At 43.9% G+C, this 17,315-nt stretch overlaps 5 protein-coding genes and 1 pseudogene across 5 annotated transcripts; all 6 read right to left on the reverse strand.

Annotated features, from left to right (window-relative positions):
- Positions 1-5,415: 5,415 nt before the first annotated feature.
- LOC115390190 (histone H2B 1/2) lies at positions 5,416-6,010 on the reverse strand. Its single transcript, XM_030093962.1, has one exon. It carries the CDS (start codon positions 6,002-6,004, stop codon positions 5,630-5,632), a length of 375 nt encoding a protein of 124 aa, XP_029949822.1. The 5' UTR covers positions 6,005-6,010; the 3' UTR covers positions 5,416-5,629.
- Positions 6,011-7,464: 1,454 nt separating this feature from the next.
- LOC115390177 (histone H3) lies at positions 7,465-7,875 on the reverse strand. Its single transcript, XM_030093946.1, has one exon. It carries the CDS (start codon positions 7,873-7,875, stop codon positions 7,465-7,467), a length of 411 nt encoding a protein of 136 aa, XP_029949806.1.
- A 1,329-nt stretch (positions 7,876-9,204) lies between these two features.
- LOC115390175 (histone H1-like) lies at positions 9,205-9,910 on the reverse strand (annotated as a pseudogene).
- Positions 9,911-12,033: 2,123 nt separating this feature from the next.
- Positions 12,034-12,421, reverse strand: LOC115390181 (histone H2A-like). The gene has a single exon (XM_030093952.1). The coding sequence runs from the start codon at positions 12,418-12,420 to the stop codon at positions 12,034-12,036; it is 387 nt and encodes a 128-aa protein (XP_029949812.1). The 5' UTR covers position 12,421.
- A 1,157-nt stretch (positions 12,422-13,578) lies between these two features.
- On the reverse strand, positions 13,579-15,202 carry LOC115390197 (histone H4). Its single transcript, XM_030093968.1, has 2 exons — positions 14,887-15,202; positions 13,579-13,598 (listed from the first exon to the last, which is right to left on the reverse strand). Exon 1 carries the CDS (start codon positions 15,197-15,199, stop codon positions 14,888-14,890), a length of 312 nt encoding a protein of 103 aa, XP_029949828.1. The 5' UTR covers positions 15,200-15,202; the 3' UTR covers positions 13,579-13,598; position 14,887.
- Positions 13,594-13,979, reverse strand: LOC115390187 (histone H2B 1/2-like). Its single transcript, XM_030093959.1, has one exon. It carries the CDS (start codon positions 13,977-13,979, stop codon positions 13,605-13,607), a length of 375 nt encoding a protein of 124 aa, XP_029949819.1. The 3' UTR covers positions 13,594-13,604.
- Positions 15,203-17,315: the final 2,113 nt, after the last annotated feature.

Below are 17,315 nucleotides of genomic sequence, written 5' to 3' on the forward strand. Positions count from 1 at the left end.
AATGTACATACTGAGTGATACTGAAGCAGGTGAGGTCCAGGAATTCAGCAGCAGGTTTGGAGTTCGGATTGTCAATGTGAAAATTGAAGTCACCGAGCAGAAGGATGGATGAGGAGATGGCACTTAACTGGGTCAAAAAGTCTGTGAGTTCTGATAAGAAGGAGGTGTTGGGCTTTGGGGGACGGTAGATGACAGCAGTGACAAGTGGAGAGGGACCGGATAGTTTGAAGGAGTGGATGTTTGTGAGGGATATGGGAGTTAATTTAATGTCCTTATTGAAAATTACTGCAGTGCCACCACCCCGTCCATCTGTACGGGGGTTTTCAATGTAAGTGAATCCAGGAGGTGTGATCTGATTAAGTGCAAAATAGTCCATGGGTTTGTGCCAGGTTTCAGTCAAACAGAGAAAATCCAATTTATTGTCAGTGATGTATTCATTTAGAATGAGTCCCTTATTATTGAGTGAGCGGGTGTTGAGGAGGGAGAAACTGAGGTGACGTGTGTTGGTTGTGTGCTGTGGGTCCCGGGGGAGAGGGCGGAGATTGGTCTGACTCACGTGTGGATTGTTGTGATGACGTAATGCGGAAGTGGCTGAACGATGAGACCAGATGGAGGGAATGGCTTTTTCAGAGGCGATGTGAAAGGAGAATGAGCGCCCTGATCCCCGATGAGGAGGACGGGAGCTGTGGAAGAGTACAAGGTGCTGGAGAGAGGCGACGCAGGCCAGATGACGGCTGTTGTTGAGCCCACCGAGCGCAGAGGCGGAGTACTGCAGCGGCGGCATGCTCCAAGCGGCAGATGCTAGCAGGGAACTAGCATTAGCTTCAGACCGGCGGAGCTGGATACTGGCGGGATGTGGCTGATGATTAAATCCAGAGAGGCAGAGTGAGCTGACAAGAGTCCACAGGATGTAAGTCATCACCCAGCAAGGAGTCCGGTGGAAGGCCGAAGCCTGGAGTCCAGTCTGAGGACAGGCTGTCTGCATGGAAGTGTGTATCACTGTAAGGCTGTGGGACCAGCGGGGCACTCGTGCTACCACCGGACCGAACGCACCAGGATCGTCAGATCCTGGGCAGACAGTCAGTGGGACAGAGACCAGATTGACGTGACAGCGAGGGACACCACTCCAGATGATAGAAGACAAGGCAGACACCGTCAGATGGAATAGCTATGTGCGACAGCCACCGGACAGGAGCTGGCAGGACAGGAACCGGCGCAGGACAGGAGTAGAAGCGGTAAGCCAGTTATTGGAAGTGATTTATCCTGATGATCCTGATAAAGTCCTTATAGCGTGATCAGGAACCAGGGTAGATATGACAGTGTCAGAACTTAATGGCATCACAGACGGAGCGGCAGCCAACGTACGCCAGCGTCCACCACCTTGAAAAAAAGTCAAAATACCGTTCCACCATGACTGATGAACATTTGGAAGTGTGCTTGAGGCTGGCTGTCAGCAGCTACTGTCCGGACTATGCATCCCTGGCTGATTCAATTCAGTGCAAGTCATCAGAGTGAACTCAGGTAAGTCCAAAAAAATGTTAATAGTTAATTATTTTGTGTGTTTTGCAATGTTGGCTCATTCATGCAAGGTAAATCAACATACATTGTACATACAAAGAATCCTTAATACATTTGAAAATATTTAGATGTTTTGCATTTTTGTGGTGGGTAGATCATTTTAACTTGGTCATTTTGTAAGTAGCTCGTGGGCTGAAAAAGTGTGAGCACCCCTGGTCTTAAGGGACCCCCTTTTGAGCCTTTGGAGCAGGTGGAGGACCGCTTTCTCTCCTTCAAGGCCACCATCTTGTTAGCACTAGTGTAGTGGCAGTTTAATAAGGAGCAGTTTAATAAATCTGTAATTTGATTTTCATGTTAATATGTTGATTTAAGAATTCATCTTGTGTGTTAAGATATTGACAGAAATGTGTAGTTGCTCTTTAAAGTTTTTTATGCAGAGACAGTTTTTTTTTGTTTACTGCTGTGCTTCCGGGTTGTCTGCCCGTGCTAGAGTGTGAGAGGAGCATACAGTTTTCTTACCTGCTGCGTTTCTGCAAAAGATACAATTAGTGTATTAGCCAGCCACTTTTCCTGTTTGTGGAACTAATTTTGGAACCAAAAATAAATGGAAAGTTTATATTTTTTACTTCATCTTGTCCGGAGTGGATTTATTGGATCGAGGCTGGATTAATTGGACACTGCCTGTGGAAGTATCTTTTTGCTGAAGACACCCAGCGTAAGTGATATCATTCTCTCACAGACATAAACCTCTACAACTAGCATCCGCCAAACGGTATTTTGAAGCTCTTCCCTGGGGACAACGTGCATGGTGAATCCAAATGTAACATTTGTCTGAAAAACCTCTTCTTTAAATCCGGGTCATCAAAAAAATTAAAGCACCAGATGAAAACTCATAACCGACAGTGAAAGAGTCACATGTCCGAAAATAAGGGATTGATGCTACACTAATGAGATTTTTTCATTTATTTCATTTCATTTCATTTATTCTTTCTCCATGGCAGTACATGAAAACAACAAATTAAAAGTGGTTACATTTGGCAAAGTGCACATACATACCATGGCAAGAACAGGGGTAGGGTGAAGACCCAGTCTTTTTTATTCCTACCCCTTTCTTTTTAGAAAATCGGGTAATTTCTCTTAGATGACCTCAAGCATTCTAAACAAATAAATGACTACTAAAATAAATAAAAACATACTTGCATACATTCAAAAACATATGGACTTGCTTACACATTTTATTCCTTTTCATATCGGATAAATGCATTTTCTTTATATTTGCATTTAAATTGATTAATGGTTGAACAGCATTTTAATGTCCTGTCTAATGAATTCCACTTTGTGACACGAATCACTGAGACACACATGTCTTTGAGAGTTGTCCTGACACCTCTAGGTTTAAAGTCCAAGTTTCTTCTACTTGATTCACTGTTTAATGTAAAAAATATTTGCAATTGATGAGGTAACAGATACTGCTTTGCCTTATACATAACCATTAATGTTTGTAAATCAACTAAATCCTTTAATTTTAATAATCCTGACTTCAGAAACAGTTTTGTGGTGTGCTCTCTTGGAGCTACTTTATTAATTATTCTGATGGCCCTTTTTTGTAAAATGACTAATGGCATTAGATGAGTCGGATAGCAATTACCCCACACCTCCAAACAATACATAAAATACGGCAAAATCAAAGAGCAAAATAGTATTCTTAGTGCCTTGCAGTTTAAGAGATACCCCACTTTGGACAAGACACCTATATTTTTACAAATTTTCTTCTTTACGTGAGCAATATGCTCCTTCCATTTAAGTTTTTCATCAATTAATACTCCTAAAAATTTAAATTCAGAAACTCTTTCAATAACACTTCCATTTATATTCAAACAAACATGATCGGAGCTTTTTCGATTTGAAAATAACATAAATTTGGTTTTAGTTAGATTTAATGATAGCTTGTTTTTATTAAACCATTTCTGAAGCAGGATCATTTCTTCCTCTATTGTTTTTATTAATATATTCAAGTTCTTCCCAGACGCAAAAAAGTTTGTATCATCGGCCAAAAGAACAAAATGTAACACATTAGAGAATTCACAGAGATCATTAATGTATAAAATAAAAAGTTTGGGACCCAAAACAGATCCTTGTGGAACTCCACACTGAATTGTTTGTAATTTGGATTCATTACCTGCATAGTCAACATATTGCTTTCTGTTTCTTAAATAACTGCAAACCCAATCTAGCGCAATACCTCTAATTCCATATTTATATAATTTTGATGTCATTATATCATGATCAAGAGTGTCAAAAGCTTTTTTAAGATCAATAAATACTCCAATTGAATGATTCTTATTATTTAATTCAGTGGTAATGTCCTCTGTGATTTTCATTAGTGCCATAGCGGTGGAGTGACCGCTCCTGAAACCGAACTGATTGGCATGAATCACTGAATGCTTTTCTAAAAAGAGGTCAAGAATTTTAACAAAAACTTTTTCCAAGATTTTTAAAAATTGTGAAAGTAAGATATAGGCCTGTAATTTGTAAGACAATGCCTATCTCCAGATTTAAACAGAGGAATAATCTTAGCTATCTTCATTTTGTCTGGGACAACACCAGAACTAAAAGATAAATTAAAAATATAGGTTACTGGTCCTATTATACATTGTATAGTTTCCTTAATAATAAACATATCTAAACCATCACTATCACAAGATTGACTTGTCAAACAGAGTCACGTGATGTTCATCAAGGAGCCAGTCTTTCAAAGAGCTCCCTTCAAAGAGCTACAAGTCCCAGCTCTACTAGTTTGGTTGACAGAAGAGGAAAGAATATGCAATCAGAATACTCCAAGAGCCAAAGAAGCTCAGTGCATTTGACCGTGATTTTTAATATGTGAAAATACCAAAAATGATTGAGAACCTTTAAGTTAAGTGAAAGGTTCCACTGGACTCTGAACGGGTAACCCAACAGTAAAAAAATGTAGTTCAAGAGGAAAAACACTTTAAACACATTTGGCACACAAAGTAGAAATGTGACATAATCGGTAGTACACAAAGTTCACAATGCATGCTTCTTGGAATTTAATAGTGGAGAGCAGATCAGTCATGAATATTGATACCGTTGGTATGCTGGTGTCAGCCACAACATGAAGACGTGATGTCCTTTTTCAAAGATGTTTATTGGTTTCACCCACACCAAACACTGTCAGACTGATAATAGAACCCAAAACACAAACTATAAGAGAAGCGATTAACCCTAAAACCAACATATACATATTTGGAAAAAATAAAAACACTTTGGCCTGCTTATAGCTAAGGTTGGCATTTTCATTTTTTTCACATCTTGCCTTGACAGGACAAACTTCACACATTGAGGCGATCTTCTGCATCAGTTACTCAGACATGTGAACCTTCTGCTAGCATAGCACAACCCGGAAGCAGAACTCACTTGATTAAATCAGATTTTTTATATCAATAAAATGCATAATTCTAAGCAAAATACTGAAGTAAACATACAAATAAACATTTACTGTGCTTCTTCAGAAATACTACATACTAGTCAAACTATTTGCAGAGCAACACCATCATCTGTAGGATTTCAAGTAACATTTCATGGACAGAAGCCATCCTTGTCAGTTGGTATTGTTCAATACAATCAAAAGAACCTACTGAGAGAGCAAATGCTGGCAGAGCCTGTGAGAATGTCCAGTGACGTCTGAGCAGCTGATATGCTGGGTGTTAGATGATGCTATTCCATAAAAGATGACTCAGTTGCTCTGAACCTCCATCACAAGACAAATTCTGAACACTGTACTGCTACATATTGATTTGACCTAAGGCTATGGGAGTCTTCAGCCACTACACTTCTGAAGCTGTGACAGATGCTGAAATACCCGACTGCCCCCCTCTCAGTGTGGGAACTACTATAGTCATGTCAGCACTTAAAATATCTGCCATTCGCTCTATACATGAATATTTTCAAACGTTACGCAATGTTGTGATTCATCCATGACTATAGTTGTACCAAATCAAACATTTGAGATATAAATGCGACGTGATCTTTAGAGAAGTGGGTGGCTCTTAAAAGAGCCTTTAGGTTTCGACTGCAGCAGCAGAGCGCTTTACTTGGAGCTGGTGTACTTGGTGACGGCCTTGGTGCCCTCGGACACGGCGTGCTTGGCCAGCTCGCCGGGCAGCAGGAGACGCACGGCGGTCTGGATCTCTCTGGAGGTGATGGTAGAGCGCTTGTTGTAGTGAGCCAGACGAGACGCCTCCGAGGCGATGCGCTCGAAGATGTCGTTGACGAACGAGTTCATGATGCTCATGGCCTTGGACGAGATGCCGGTGTCGGGGTGGACTTGCTTCAGCACCTTGTACACGTAAATAGCGTAGCTCTCCTTCCTGGTCCTCTTCCTCTTCTTGCCTCCTTTGCCGGCGGTCTTGCTCACGGCTTTCTTGGAGCCCTTCTTGGGCGCAGACTTGGCGGGTTCAGGCATCCTGACGCTACAATATTCCACAGCAACGAATGAGCAGCTGCAGTCAGAGGGACTCTTCTTATGCAGGCGGTATGTAAATTACACTGCGTGGTCTCTCGTCGCTGATTGGTCCAGCTGGTCAGACGGTGGGAAAGGATGGGGGAGGAGGAGTCTCTTGTTTCCAGGGGAAACTGATCTTCGTCCGTTAGACTGCGCGCCAGTAGTTAGAAGTGGCGGTTTTCTCTTCAACAAATTCAAATAGGATCCCTTGAGCCAGATGGCAAAGCGAGCAGAATTAGGATGGAACCAGGGAGGTTTTCTGAAAGAGTTCATCAAACAGCAGTGAGGTGGTTCCTCACATCCACTTAATGCCCACATACTGACAAGAAGTTCCTAAATTTTAGAAAAATCAGATGTGAAATTTGAGCAAATTTTTCATATGTTGATAAATAAATCAAGAAATGTTCAACATGATAAGGGTTAATTGGAATCTGGAGTCAGAATAGACAAAGAGTTAAATAATCGTTTAAAAATTCGGTGATGATACAGAATACATTTGTCTTTTGTCAGTCTGCTTCCAAGAGAAAATGTGTTCATTAAAGTCATGGTAAAATACATCTTAGGTGCTGATAAAACAATATTCAAGAATACAGCACAGATGAGATGGTGAGTGTATGTACAGAATTTCTCTTCTATGAATGGCCAAGTCAATTTAAGAAGTGAAATGCACAGGACAGTGACTTTTATTTCCAACGAAGTATTGTTCCTCCTTGATTTTTTTGCAACCCTAATAATAAGCAATGTATTGACTTTCATTCACGTTATCTTTGAAATGTTTGTGGTTCTTGAGAAACTGAAACGGGTTTCCTACATTTAAGAATTGCAGTGCACTTGGATGTGCATTTAAGTGGATTTACCCTGCACTAAAAAAACAAAAAGTTTTGACAAGAGTTGATGCCACGCATTTCCAGTTCTCCGTGACAGTTATCTGCTGTCATTCAACACCAGTTCCAAGATGAGAAACAGGTCCTCGATATGTGCATCAGTTGCAGTCTTCCCACGGAGAAGTCAGAGATTTTGCTTGAGCGGAATCAGTGTCATCATTAAGATCAGCACCATGGACAGCTCCCAGTCATCCAGCGGAGCTCGCTGATACAAAGCCACGTTCTTAACGGTTGTTTTGACACAAACAACAGTTCAGGTTTACGAGTGTGCAGCCACTAGGCGTCACTATTACTCCACATGTAACAAGATTCATAAAGCAGAATTGTCATTTCCGATTGTTTTTAATAGAAATGTTTATTGTACACCCAGCATCTTTTTCTCCCGTTAGCTGACGAACACGGAGAATGGGTGGTTCCTTCCTTCAACTAGCAAACTTAGTGTGGCAAGTCACGTGAGAAAGCAGCTCTCAGTGTGTGTGGATGGCTCTTAAAAGAGCCGTTGGTGTGGGTTTGAGGCGCAGTCAGCCTGCAGAGAGTTTAAGCCCTCTCTCCGCGGATGCGGCGGGCCAACTGGATGTCTTTGGGCATGATGGTGACCCTCTTGGCGTGGATGGCGCACAGGTTGGTGTCCTCGAACAGGCCCACCAGGTAAGCCTCGCTGGCCTCCTGCAGGGCCATGACGGCCGAGCTCTGGAAGCGCAGGTCGGTCTTGAAGTCCTGAGCGATCTCTCGCACCAGGCGCTGGAAGGGCAGCTTGCGGATGAGCAGCTCGGTGGACTTCTGGTAGCGACGGATCTCCCGCAGAGCCACGGTGCCGGGCCTGTAGCGGTGAGGCTTCTTGACTCCGCCGGTGGCCGGGGCGCTCTTGCGGGCGGCCTTGGTAGCCAGCTGCTTCCTGGGAGCTTTGCCTCCGGTGGATTTACGGGCGGTCTGCTTGGTACGAGCCATTTCTGGTGCTGTTTTCTTCAGAGATTGAGAAGAGAAGTGCAGACGGAGCGGAGAGTCGCTGCTCTTAAGCAGGAGGAGCAGCGGCGACGCGGTGACGTCTCTTCTTCTCATTGGTCACAACGCTCACGAGAAGGAGCTGCTGATTGGAGGACAGTTTTTCAAAAATCGCGCTCAGACTGAGAGTCGCTGTTGGCTGACATTTTCAACAGTCCGTTTGTCCAAAGTAATGTGGAGGGAAACACGTTTAATGGAGGAAAAGCATAAGAGACGAGTTGCTGTTTGTGATCCAACATGACTGTGCAGAGTTACAGGAATGTTTCTGTGTTGGAGCACTGACCAGGGGGTATTGTGAATCACTGTAATGACTGGTTGAACTGACACACACACACACACACACACACACCACACACACACACACACACACACACACACACCACACACACACACACACACACACACACACACACACACACACACACACACACACACACACACACACACGTGTAGTCCAGATTGTGGGATCTTAAATATGTATTTTTCTGTTTTCCATGTGAAAATTGTGATTTCATATTCAACTATTTGTGGTTGAGATACGGAGGGACTATGTACAGGTTCTGTGTAATATTTACATATGCTTATATACAGTTCATAGTGTGTGTTTTTTTTTTACTTTTGAAAATATGTGAAGGAATAAGTTGAGGTTAAAAATCCATATGGATAAGGTTTGTTTGACATTATGGAGTAAAGTGAGGTTTTCTGGAAGTTAAGAAAGTGAAGTTTCTTTCTGGGTTTGGCTGTCCTGCATCAGACAAGACAGAGTGGCATGAGGAGTGGAGCCACAGTGCTTTGAGCTCTCTTCCTGTTGTTCTTTGCATCTGTGGATATTGCCTTTATTTCATTTATTTTTGTGGACATTATGTTTTTTGTGACATGACTTCAGGCTCAGTTAAAGAGCTTAAATGAATGGAGAGGACTGTGTGGAGGTTTCTTGTGTGTCGCATGTGGATTACGGAGGAGGTGTGAGCATCAAGCTTGGGCTTCATGACTCAGGAACCTACAGACATTAGACTGACTAATGGGCATCACAGTCAGCTGTGAAGTGGCTTTGTGTGAACATTGCTGACAAGGTTTGTGGCTTGGCTTCCTTGGCTAGTTTGACATCCTAGGTTGACGATTGATCCTGTAAATGTTAATAAATCAGGGGGTGAAGTGAATTATGAAAATATCTGATCTATGTAATATGAGTACTAACAACATGAGGGACTAATAAATGACATGTGTATGTCCCGTGGTGAGGACTGGTGTCTCTAGAGGAGCTGTGGTGGCTCTTAGAAGAGCCTTTGCTGAGGTTGGACGTTGGACAGTGAGAGCTCACTTCTTCTTGGCCGCGGTCTTCTTGGCTTTGGGCTTGGCGGCCTTCTTTGCTGGAGCTTTCTTGGCTGCTGGAGCCTTCTTGGCTGCGGGGGCCTTCTTCTTGGGGCTCTTGGTGGCGGGCTTCTTGGGGCTCTTGGCTGCCGCCTTCTTGGCCGCTGAGGGTTTCTTGGGCTTCTTGGGAGACTTCTTAGCAGCTGCGGTCTTCTTGGCTGCTGCCGCTTTGGTCTTTTTAGCCGCTGCGGGCTTCTTGGCGGCGGCGGGCTTCTTGGCTTTGGGAGCCGCTTTCTTGGCGGGCTTCTTGGCCTTGGGCTCGGCCTTCTTGCTCATCTTGAAGGAGCCGGAGGCCCCGGTGCCCTTGGTCTGGACCAGGGTCCCCTTGGCCACCAAGCTCTTGACGGCGGTCTTGACGCGGGCCTTGTTCTTGTCCACATCGTAGCCTCCGGCGGCCAGGTTCTTCTTGAGGGCGGCCAGCGACACGCCGTTCCGCTCCTTGGAAGCGGCCACAGCTTTGACGATGAGGTCGCTCACGCTGGGGCCAGGTCCGGGCCTTCTTCGGGGCGGACTTCTTCTTGGCGGCCTTGGGCTTTGCCGGAGAGGCGGCGGGGGCGGCGGCTGGAGCTTCTTCTGCCATTCTTCCAAAATAACACGCTGGTCAGATTTCGAGTCGCGGAGAAACGGGAGTCCGAGCACAGATGAGGATCTCCGAGCAGCGGGCGGGACTTAAACACACCATGAGAACCGTGGAGACTCAGCCCGGCGCCCGGCTCCGGCGCGCAGGCTGAACAGGCTTCACTTGTGTTTTCTGTCGGGAGAATAAAGAGCTCCAGACGGCTTTGTGAGCATCGCTGAGGGCTGAAAGTGGACGAGTCCACAGCGGACTGCTGTCTCTTCACCTTCAGCTCACATTCTCTTCTCAGGATCTCTGCGATTCGTTCCTGGAGCCTTCACAAGTCACTCATTCAGTCCGGAGCTCAGCGCTTCGCAGCGGCTTTTCTCTCTCTTTCCTGTCAGAAAATACATTCGGACACTACAATCATCCACGGAAACACATCCCACAGCTTCAGCACATGTTTGTTCACAGAGAGTGAGTAGAAAGCCTCCACTGCTGATCACCATTTTATGATAAAATGATCATTTTGTCGGAGCAGCAAACACAGTGATGGAGGCGGAAGCAGAGCGCAGCAGCTCCTTTCTGACTTCAGCTGGGAGCACATCTCACTAACACTACTTTAAACTGCTCAAATATTAGTTTTCCAGAGGAAAACACCTGAAAATAGGGCAATAAATAAGAAATAGGGTTGTTTTGCCATTAAAGTCATAAGTTGAGTGTTCTTAGGTTTTTGCTTTGTTGACAGGATGGAGTTGAGGTTTTACAGTCAACTTCAGTTCATTTCTTCCCTCTGACATGTCTTTCACAGCATTCCTCTTCTATCAATTATAAATCACATTTAGGGACATTGAATCTCCTAGGGAGTGATGGAATATCCTGATTTTAAACTGGAATTGATGAATTTCTCTTCAAAGGATTTTAATATGTGAAATGCCAGTTTGAATTTCTTCTTTACTTTTTTTCTTTACTTTTTAAATTTGCTGAAACAAATCTCTTGATTCTATTGACAGGAAGGTAACATGTCACAGCATCTGAAATTACACCTCAATTTACTGATCTTGTAGAGTTTACAACCATTGAAATTTTTCTTAAAGCAACAAATATCCTATAATAACAACATCCCGAAAAAGTTCTGTGCTAGAGAAGGTTCCAATTTAAGAGAAAACCAAAACTTCAAGGTTCACAAAGTTCAAACTGGATTATAATTTTTTGTTTTCAACCTGTAGAATAGCCTGTGTGGGGAAATTAAACAAAAATCGAACATGACTCATTATAATTAAAGAATATATTATAATAATAAATATCATTAAAGAAAGAATACAAAAATTTAGCCTGGGAAGGTATTTAGGTCATAAATAATAATGGAGTATTCTGTTGTGAATATACTAAAATGGAAACTTGTACACCTGAATATGTGAAATTGAAGGAGTGTGGTGGCATAGAAATACTTGTGCTTTGTTTAATGTAATTTTGGAATCTTTATTCATTTTTTAATGACTATTATTCTCTTATCCGTTTCCTTACTTTTGCATTTTTAAAGTAAACTGTCATTTTTTGACAACCATGATAATGATGCAGGCCTCCTCTCGAAAAATCAGCTAAATCAACATTTCATGCCATGTCGGTCCACCACTTTGTGTAACTGAATAAATATGTTCTGTTGTATGTTCGGGGTTTTATGAAAAAAATTGAAAGAATGACTGAGGACGAGCTTTTGAGGTGGTGTCCTAACATGTTGTACATTCACTTTGTATTGGATTTTATAATCGAACTCTTGAACTGTAAAGCATACATTGTCTAATAGCTTAGTTATTACACGACATGCACTGCACTTCCCCTTTATGTACTTATTTCAGCAGTCCGAGATGTCATCCAGTACAATCAAAATGAAGTCATGCCATTAATGCAAATCTTTCTTCCTTGCAAGAAGCGACCTGGACTGATTTAAAATCGAACTGCTCAACTACGCAATCAGCACTAAGGACAGTTCCAATTCTCACAGTCGGGATTAAGATGAATTGGCAGTGTTGAGGTGGAGTGGCAGACATGACGGACATGCGCAGAAAGAATCCAGGTGACATTGAGAAACTTTAAGGACACTGGTTGCTCTTAGTGAGAGGTGGGTGGCTCTTAAAAGAGCCGTTGTGTTTGAAGGCCTCCGGATGTTTGGACATTTACTTGGCCTTGGCCGGCTTCTCAGTCTTCTTGGGCAGCAGCACCGCCTGGATGTTGGGCAGGACGCCGCCCTGAGCGATGGTGACTCCACCCAGCAGCTTGTTGAGCTCCTCGTCGTTGCGCACAGCCAGCTGCAGGTGACGCGGGATGATGCGGGTCTTCTTGTTGTCGCGGGCGGCGTTTCCAGCCAACTCCAGGATCTCAGCGGTCAGGTACTCCAGCACGGCCGCCAGGTACACGGGGGCTCCGGCTCCCACGCGCTCCCCGTAGTTACCTTTGCGGAGCAGTCTGTGAACACGGCCCACCGGGAACTGGAGGCCCGCACGGGACGAGCGGGTCTTGGCCTTGGCTCTGGCTTTACCGCCGGTCTTTCCTCTGCCGCTCATCTTCTCTTCGGGTTCTCTGGAGTTGATTCTCTGAGAAAGTGAAGCGCTTTGCCTTCAGGTGTTCTTTATATCAGGGCAGAGCGCGAGGCAGTTCAGGACGCACCAATGAGAGAAGCTGCTTCCAGCAGCGTGACCCGCGCTCTGAATGAACCGTCCTCCAATCAGCAGCTCAGCCTGAGCAGGGGCTCCACTCAGACCATCTGACCAATCAGAACAAAGCCCGCCGTGGTTTCTCAACTGCATTTACAGTTTCTAATATATTCATTCTTTCTTTGTTCAAAAAGGCGCGCAGTCTGGAGACTGATGACAAAGAGAAGTGAATTTATATCATGAAGACTGAAACGCAGCTCTGTGCAGCTTCACAAGGACATTTTACTGCCTGTTGCAATCCTTTTGAACACTATATATATATATTAGTGTTCAGAAGGATTTATATTGAATAAAAGTGGCTTTCATTGCCAACTGTACATATAATCTGCAAAATTTGAAATTAAGGTGTCAGAAGTGTTTTAGTGTGATGTTCTTTTGCTCAGTTCTGAGCTGTGTGGGTCACATTCAGTGTTCAGATCCATCCATTGATGCGTTAATGCCAAACCTTTGATTTCAGGTCTTATCAGGACATTTTCTCAAGTGTGTGCAAGTCACAGTCAATCAGGAATATTCCTCTGGGATCAATCAAGTATTTCCATGAGCTTTGAAGATCAGAGCACAGAGCTGAATGAAAGAAATTTCAAACTTTTGTATGTTAAGAGTCTTCTCTACAAATTGAATTTGGGTTTACTTGTTTTGAAAAATTCAAAGAAATATTACAAAGCAGATTACAAGCAAATAAAGAACAGCGTCCGAAAAGGAGCAGGACAAAGTAAAAGTTAAAGAAACCTCAACTGCCCCGTTTATTGCATTTATTAAAGAGTGTTTAAATCGCTTTACAACCGAACTCATAAGCAGCAATCCCCACATTACATATATGCAGTATCTCAATTATTAAATGTGGACTCACGTTTCCTTAAACAGAATCAGCCAATCGCACAGCCCAACATCATCGATGTTTCTCCTCAGAAGTTTTACGTTTTAATTACACTTTCTACTTAATGCAATGTGTCTTAACCAACAGGATCTGATCTTCAGAGAAGTGGGTGGCTCTTAAAAGAGCCTTTGGGTTGTGACTGCAGCAGCAGAGCGCTTTACTTGGAGCTGGTGTACTTGGTGACGGCCTTGGTGCCCTCGGACACGGCGTGTTTGGCCAGCTCGCCGGGCAGCAGGAGACGCACGGCGGTCTGGATCTCCCTGGAGGAGATGGTGGAGCGCTTGTTGTAGTGAGCCAGGCGAGACGCCTCCGAGGCGATGCGCTCGAAGATGTCGTTGACGAACGAGTTCATGATGCTCATGGCCTTGGACGAGATGCCGGTGTCGGGGTGGACCTGCTTCAGCACCTTGTACACGTAGATGGCGTAGCTCTCCTTCCTGGTCTTTCTCCTCTTCTTGCCTCCTTTGCCGGCGGTCTTGCTCACGGCTTTCTTGGAGCCCTTCTTGGGCGCGGGTTTGGATGGTTCAGGCATTTTCTCTCTCTCGCTCCTCTCAGCAGAATGCGGATCCCGCTGGAGCGGTCCTCTTTATACAGGCTGCATGGAAATGCTGCTGCGCTGTCCCCTGGCTGTGATTGGTTCCAGTCCTCGCTGCTTGAAGGGTGGGGGTCGAGTTTCTGAGGGGAACTGGTCTGACTGTCAGACTGCGCGCCAACTGCAGTCATTTGTGCAAAGAAGCGGGAAAACCAGTTAACGCCGGCTAAAAGAAACATTTATAAGAGTAATATTGATGTTTGTGAAGCTTCAGTGGACTGACTGTGAACTAAGCAGGTGTCTGAAGTCAGGAGGGAGCTGGGATGTGGGCTGGGGTTTTCATTCTGTTCACGTTGAGAAAATCTAGAATGTAATAAAGGAGAAGAGCACAGAGAGAAGAGGATGTGTTGAACATGATCACATCATGTGGAAAGAAGTTCAACCTGTTACTGACCAACTCTGAAGAGTCCGACTGCAGTTCATTTACTATGATCAAATTTACTGCACCTGGAAAAATTGGAACTGTGCTTTCAAACAGTGATGTGGATTATAAAACCAGAGTTACTCAATTTTTATTATATTAAGTGAAAATATTTGTTCATACAAGTTTGAGATCAGAAGGTTAATTGTGAGTTCACCTTTCAGACTGGGTACTGCTTTGACTTGAGTTAAACCCATCTTTTTCCTTCAGCTAGACTAACGTCGCTCCTGGTACAGAATATTTAAATGTTTTTTTCCACTTTATTGAGTATCTTTTTCGTACTAAGAAAATTGATCAGAATCCTCTCGCCAAGAATGGTTTTAATATGCAATTATTTAGATATGTCGACAATAGGAAAAAGCTCTTGGGTGAGAAGGTGGGCGGTCCTGAAAAGGGCCTTTTTGTTTGGTGGTCGCTGGACGGAGCTTCAGCCTCCGAAGCCGTACAGAGTGCGTCCCTGCCTCTTGAGAGCGTAGACCACGTCCATGGCGGTGACGGTCTTCCTCTTGGCGTGCTCGGTGTAGGTGACGGCGTCCCGGATGACGTTCTCCAGGAAGACCTTGAGCACGCCGCGGGTCTCCTCGTAGATGAGGCCGGAGATGCGCTTGACTCCGCCGCGGCGGGCCAGGCGGCGGATGGCGGGCTTAGTGATGCCCTGGATGTTGTCACGGAGGACTTTGCGGTGGCGCTTGGCGCCTCCTTTGCCCAGACCTTTCCCTCCCTTTCCTCTGCCGCTCATGTTGTCGAGTGAAGTAGAGTCTACTTGAATAACTCCGCAGCGTGTGCTCTGCCTTCATAAAGTCTAACTGAGGACGTAATAGAAGAATGAGGGTCACAATCACGTGACTAGTCCCCTCCGCGGTGTTGGACTACTGCCTCCTGGTGGACCAAAAGAGGATCGACACACCCTCAGTGTCAGGATCACATGAACTGTGTGTGTGATGTTGGACAGGAACTGTTTTTAAAGGTGATTCGGTGAACTTGTCCTTCCATCGCTTTTCTACCGCTTCTCCGGGTCGCGGGGGCAGCAGTCTCAGCAGGAAGCTTCTGACATCTTGTGGCACGAGCAACCAAGCAACTGAAAATTGAGCAACTTACAGTAGAAAATAGGCTCATCTTACATTAAGTGTTGGAGATCTGTGAAAATCTCATAATGTGACAGAACAAACGGGTGATGATGTTAAATAAAACTGGGATTTAAATGTTTCAAGTTTAAGTACTGTAAATACAAGAGGAAGTAAACTACCACTGTCAAAATCAACTTGCTCCTTTTATAAGAAAAAGTTCTTCTGTTGTTCCTCCAAGACAAGATATGAGGCAGGAAGTCACACCAAGAATGTCTGAATGTTCGCGTGTCAGAATGAAGAGCCACCGAACTGTGGAGATACATCCAACTATCAATTTAGAGTCTATTTTGGTGTTATTTTCTGTTTCATGTTTTGTATTATAACCAGCTGTGATTCAGTTGTGGTCTTTGCAGTGCTGTTGAAACAGTATTCATAAAAAAAATAAAAAAAAATCTCTCCTCCAATGAGATTCTTTGTTTTGAAGTTAAGTATTAAATTAAGTGCCATCCCATTCCTAACCCTCTGGGTTCAATATGCCGGTCCACCTTTTGCAGCTATTAAAGCTTCAACTCTTCTGGGAAGGCTGTCCACAAGGTTGAGAAGTGTGTTTATAGGAATCTTTGGCCATGGTGAGCTCACACAGGCCCGGCTCTCAGTCTCCGCTCTCATTCATTGCATTTGTGTTCCGTCAGTCATGTTGGAAGAGGAAGGGGCCGCTCCACACTGTTCCCACAAGGTTGGGAGCATGGAATTGTTCAAAATGTTTTTTTTAGTATCCTGAAGCATTCAAAGTTCCCTTCACTGGAACTCAGGGGCCTTTACCCATTTCAGAAAGGACTTACATCTTTTGCTAGCTAATAGTAGTAGCACTTGGCACTGTTCTCTGTAGACTGTGTGTTTTTTGTTTGTTTTTGTCTTTTGTTTTGCTTTGTTGTGGCTGTTGTAGTTGTCTTTTCTTTTTATTTCCTGATTTTCTTCTGTTCCCTTTGTTATTAGCCACATTTAATATATATCTCTTCATATTTGTGGATATATACTTTTTCGTGTAAGGCTCCGATACTTGATATTGATGTTATCCACTTGCTTGTTTCTTTCTTCAAAATCTATAAAAAAATCGTACATTAAAAAAAAGAACTAAGGGGCCAAGCCCAAATCCTGAAAAAAAAACACCCACACCATGATTCCTCCTCCACCAAATTTCACACTCGACACAGTGCAGTCCAAACTGTACCATTCTCCTGGCATTCTCCTGTCTCCACTGTTCTATCGTCCAGTGGCGGCCGGCTTTACTCCACTGCATCCGGCGCTCTGCGTTGCACTTGGTGATGTGTGGCTTGGATGCAGCTGTGCTGCCATGGAAACCCATTCCATGAAGCTGTCTGCATACTGGACTTGGGCTGCGGCAGGCCATGTGATCAGAACACCTGATTCTGATGGGTGAGTCAATACTTTTGGTAATATAGCGTACCTTCTTGGATCTCCAGCAGGAGCCCTGAAACCACTTTTCTGATGTTTCCATTTGATGCATTTGTATCTGTTATGTTTAGTCATGAAATTGTAAAAAAAAAAATTCTATTATTAATATAAGAAACAATGAAAACTGTTAAAATGTCTTCACTCTGATTTCTTCCAATAGCATTTTCAGGAAGAAGGTGTGCATGGAATTGTTCATTTGTTACTCCAAGCTTATTGCAAGATTGGTGAGAAAGTCACTGGATTAACAACTCTTAACTGCATTCACTCCTTGAAGGGGGATCCAGTTATGTCTTCCATGTACTTAACAGGACA

The sequence above is a fragment of the Salarias fasciatus genome, chromosome 6, assembly GCF_902148845.1.
Source record: "Salarias fasciatus chromosome 6, fSalaFa1.1, whole genome shotgun sequence".
Classification (NCBI taxonomy): domain Eukaryota; kingdom Metazoa; phylum Chordata; class Actinopteri; order Blenniiformes; family Blenniidae; genus Salarias; species Salarias fasciatus.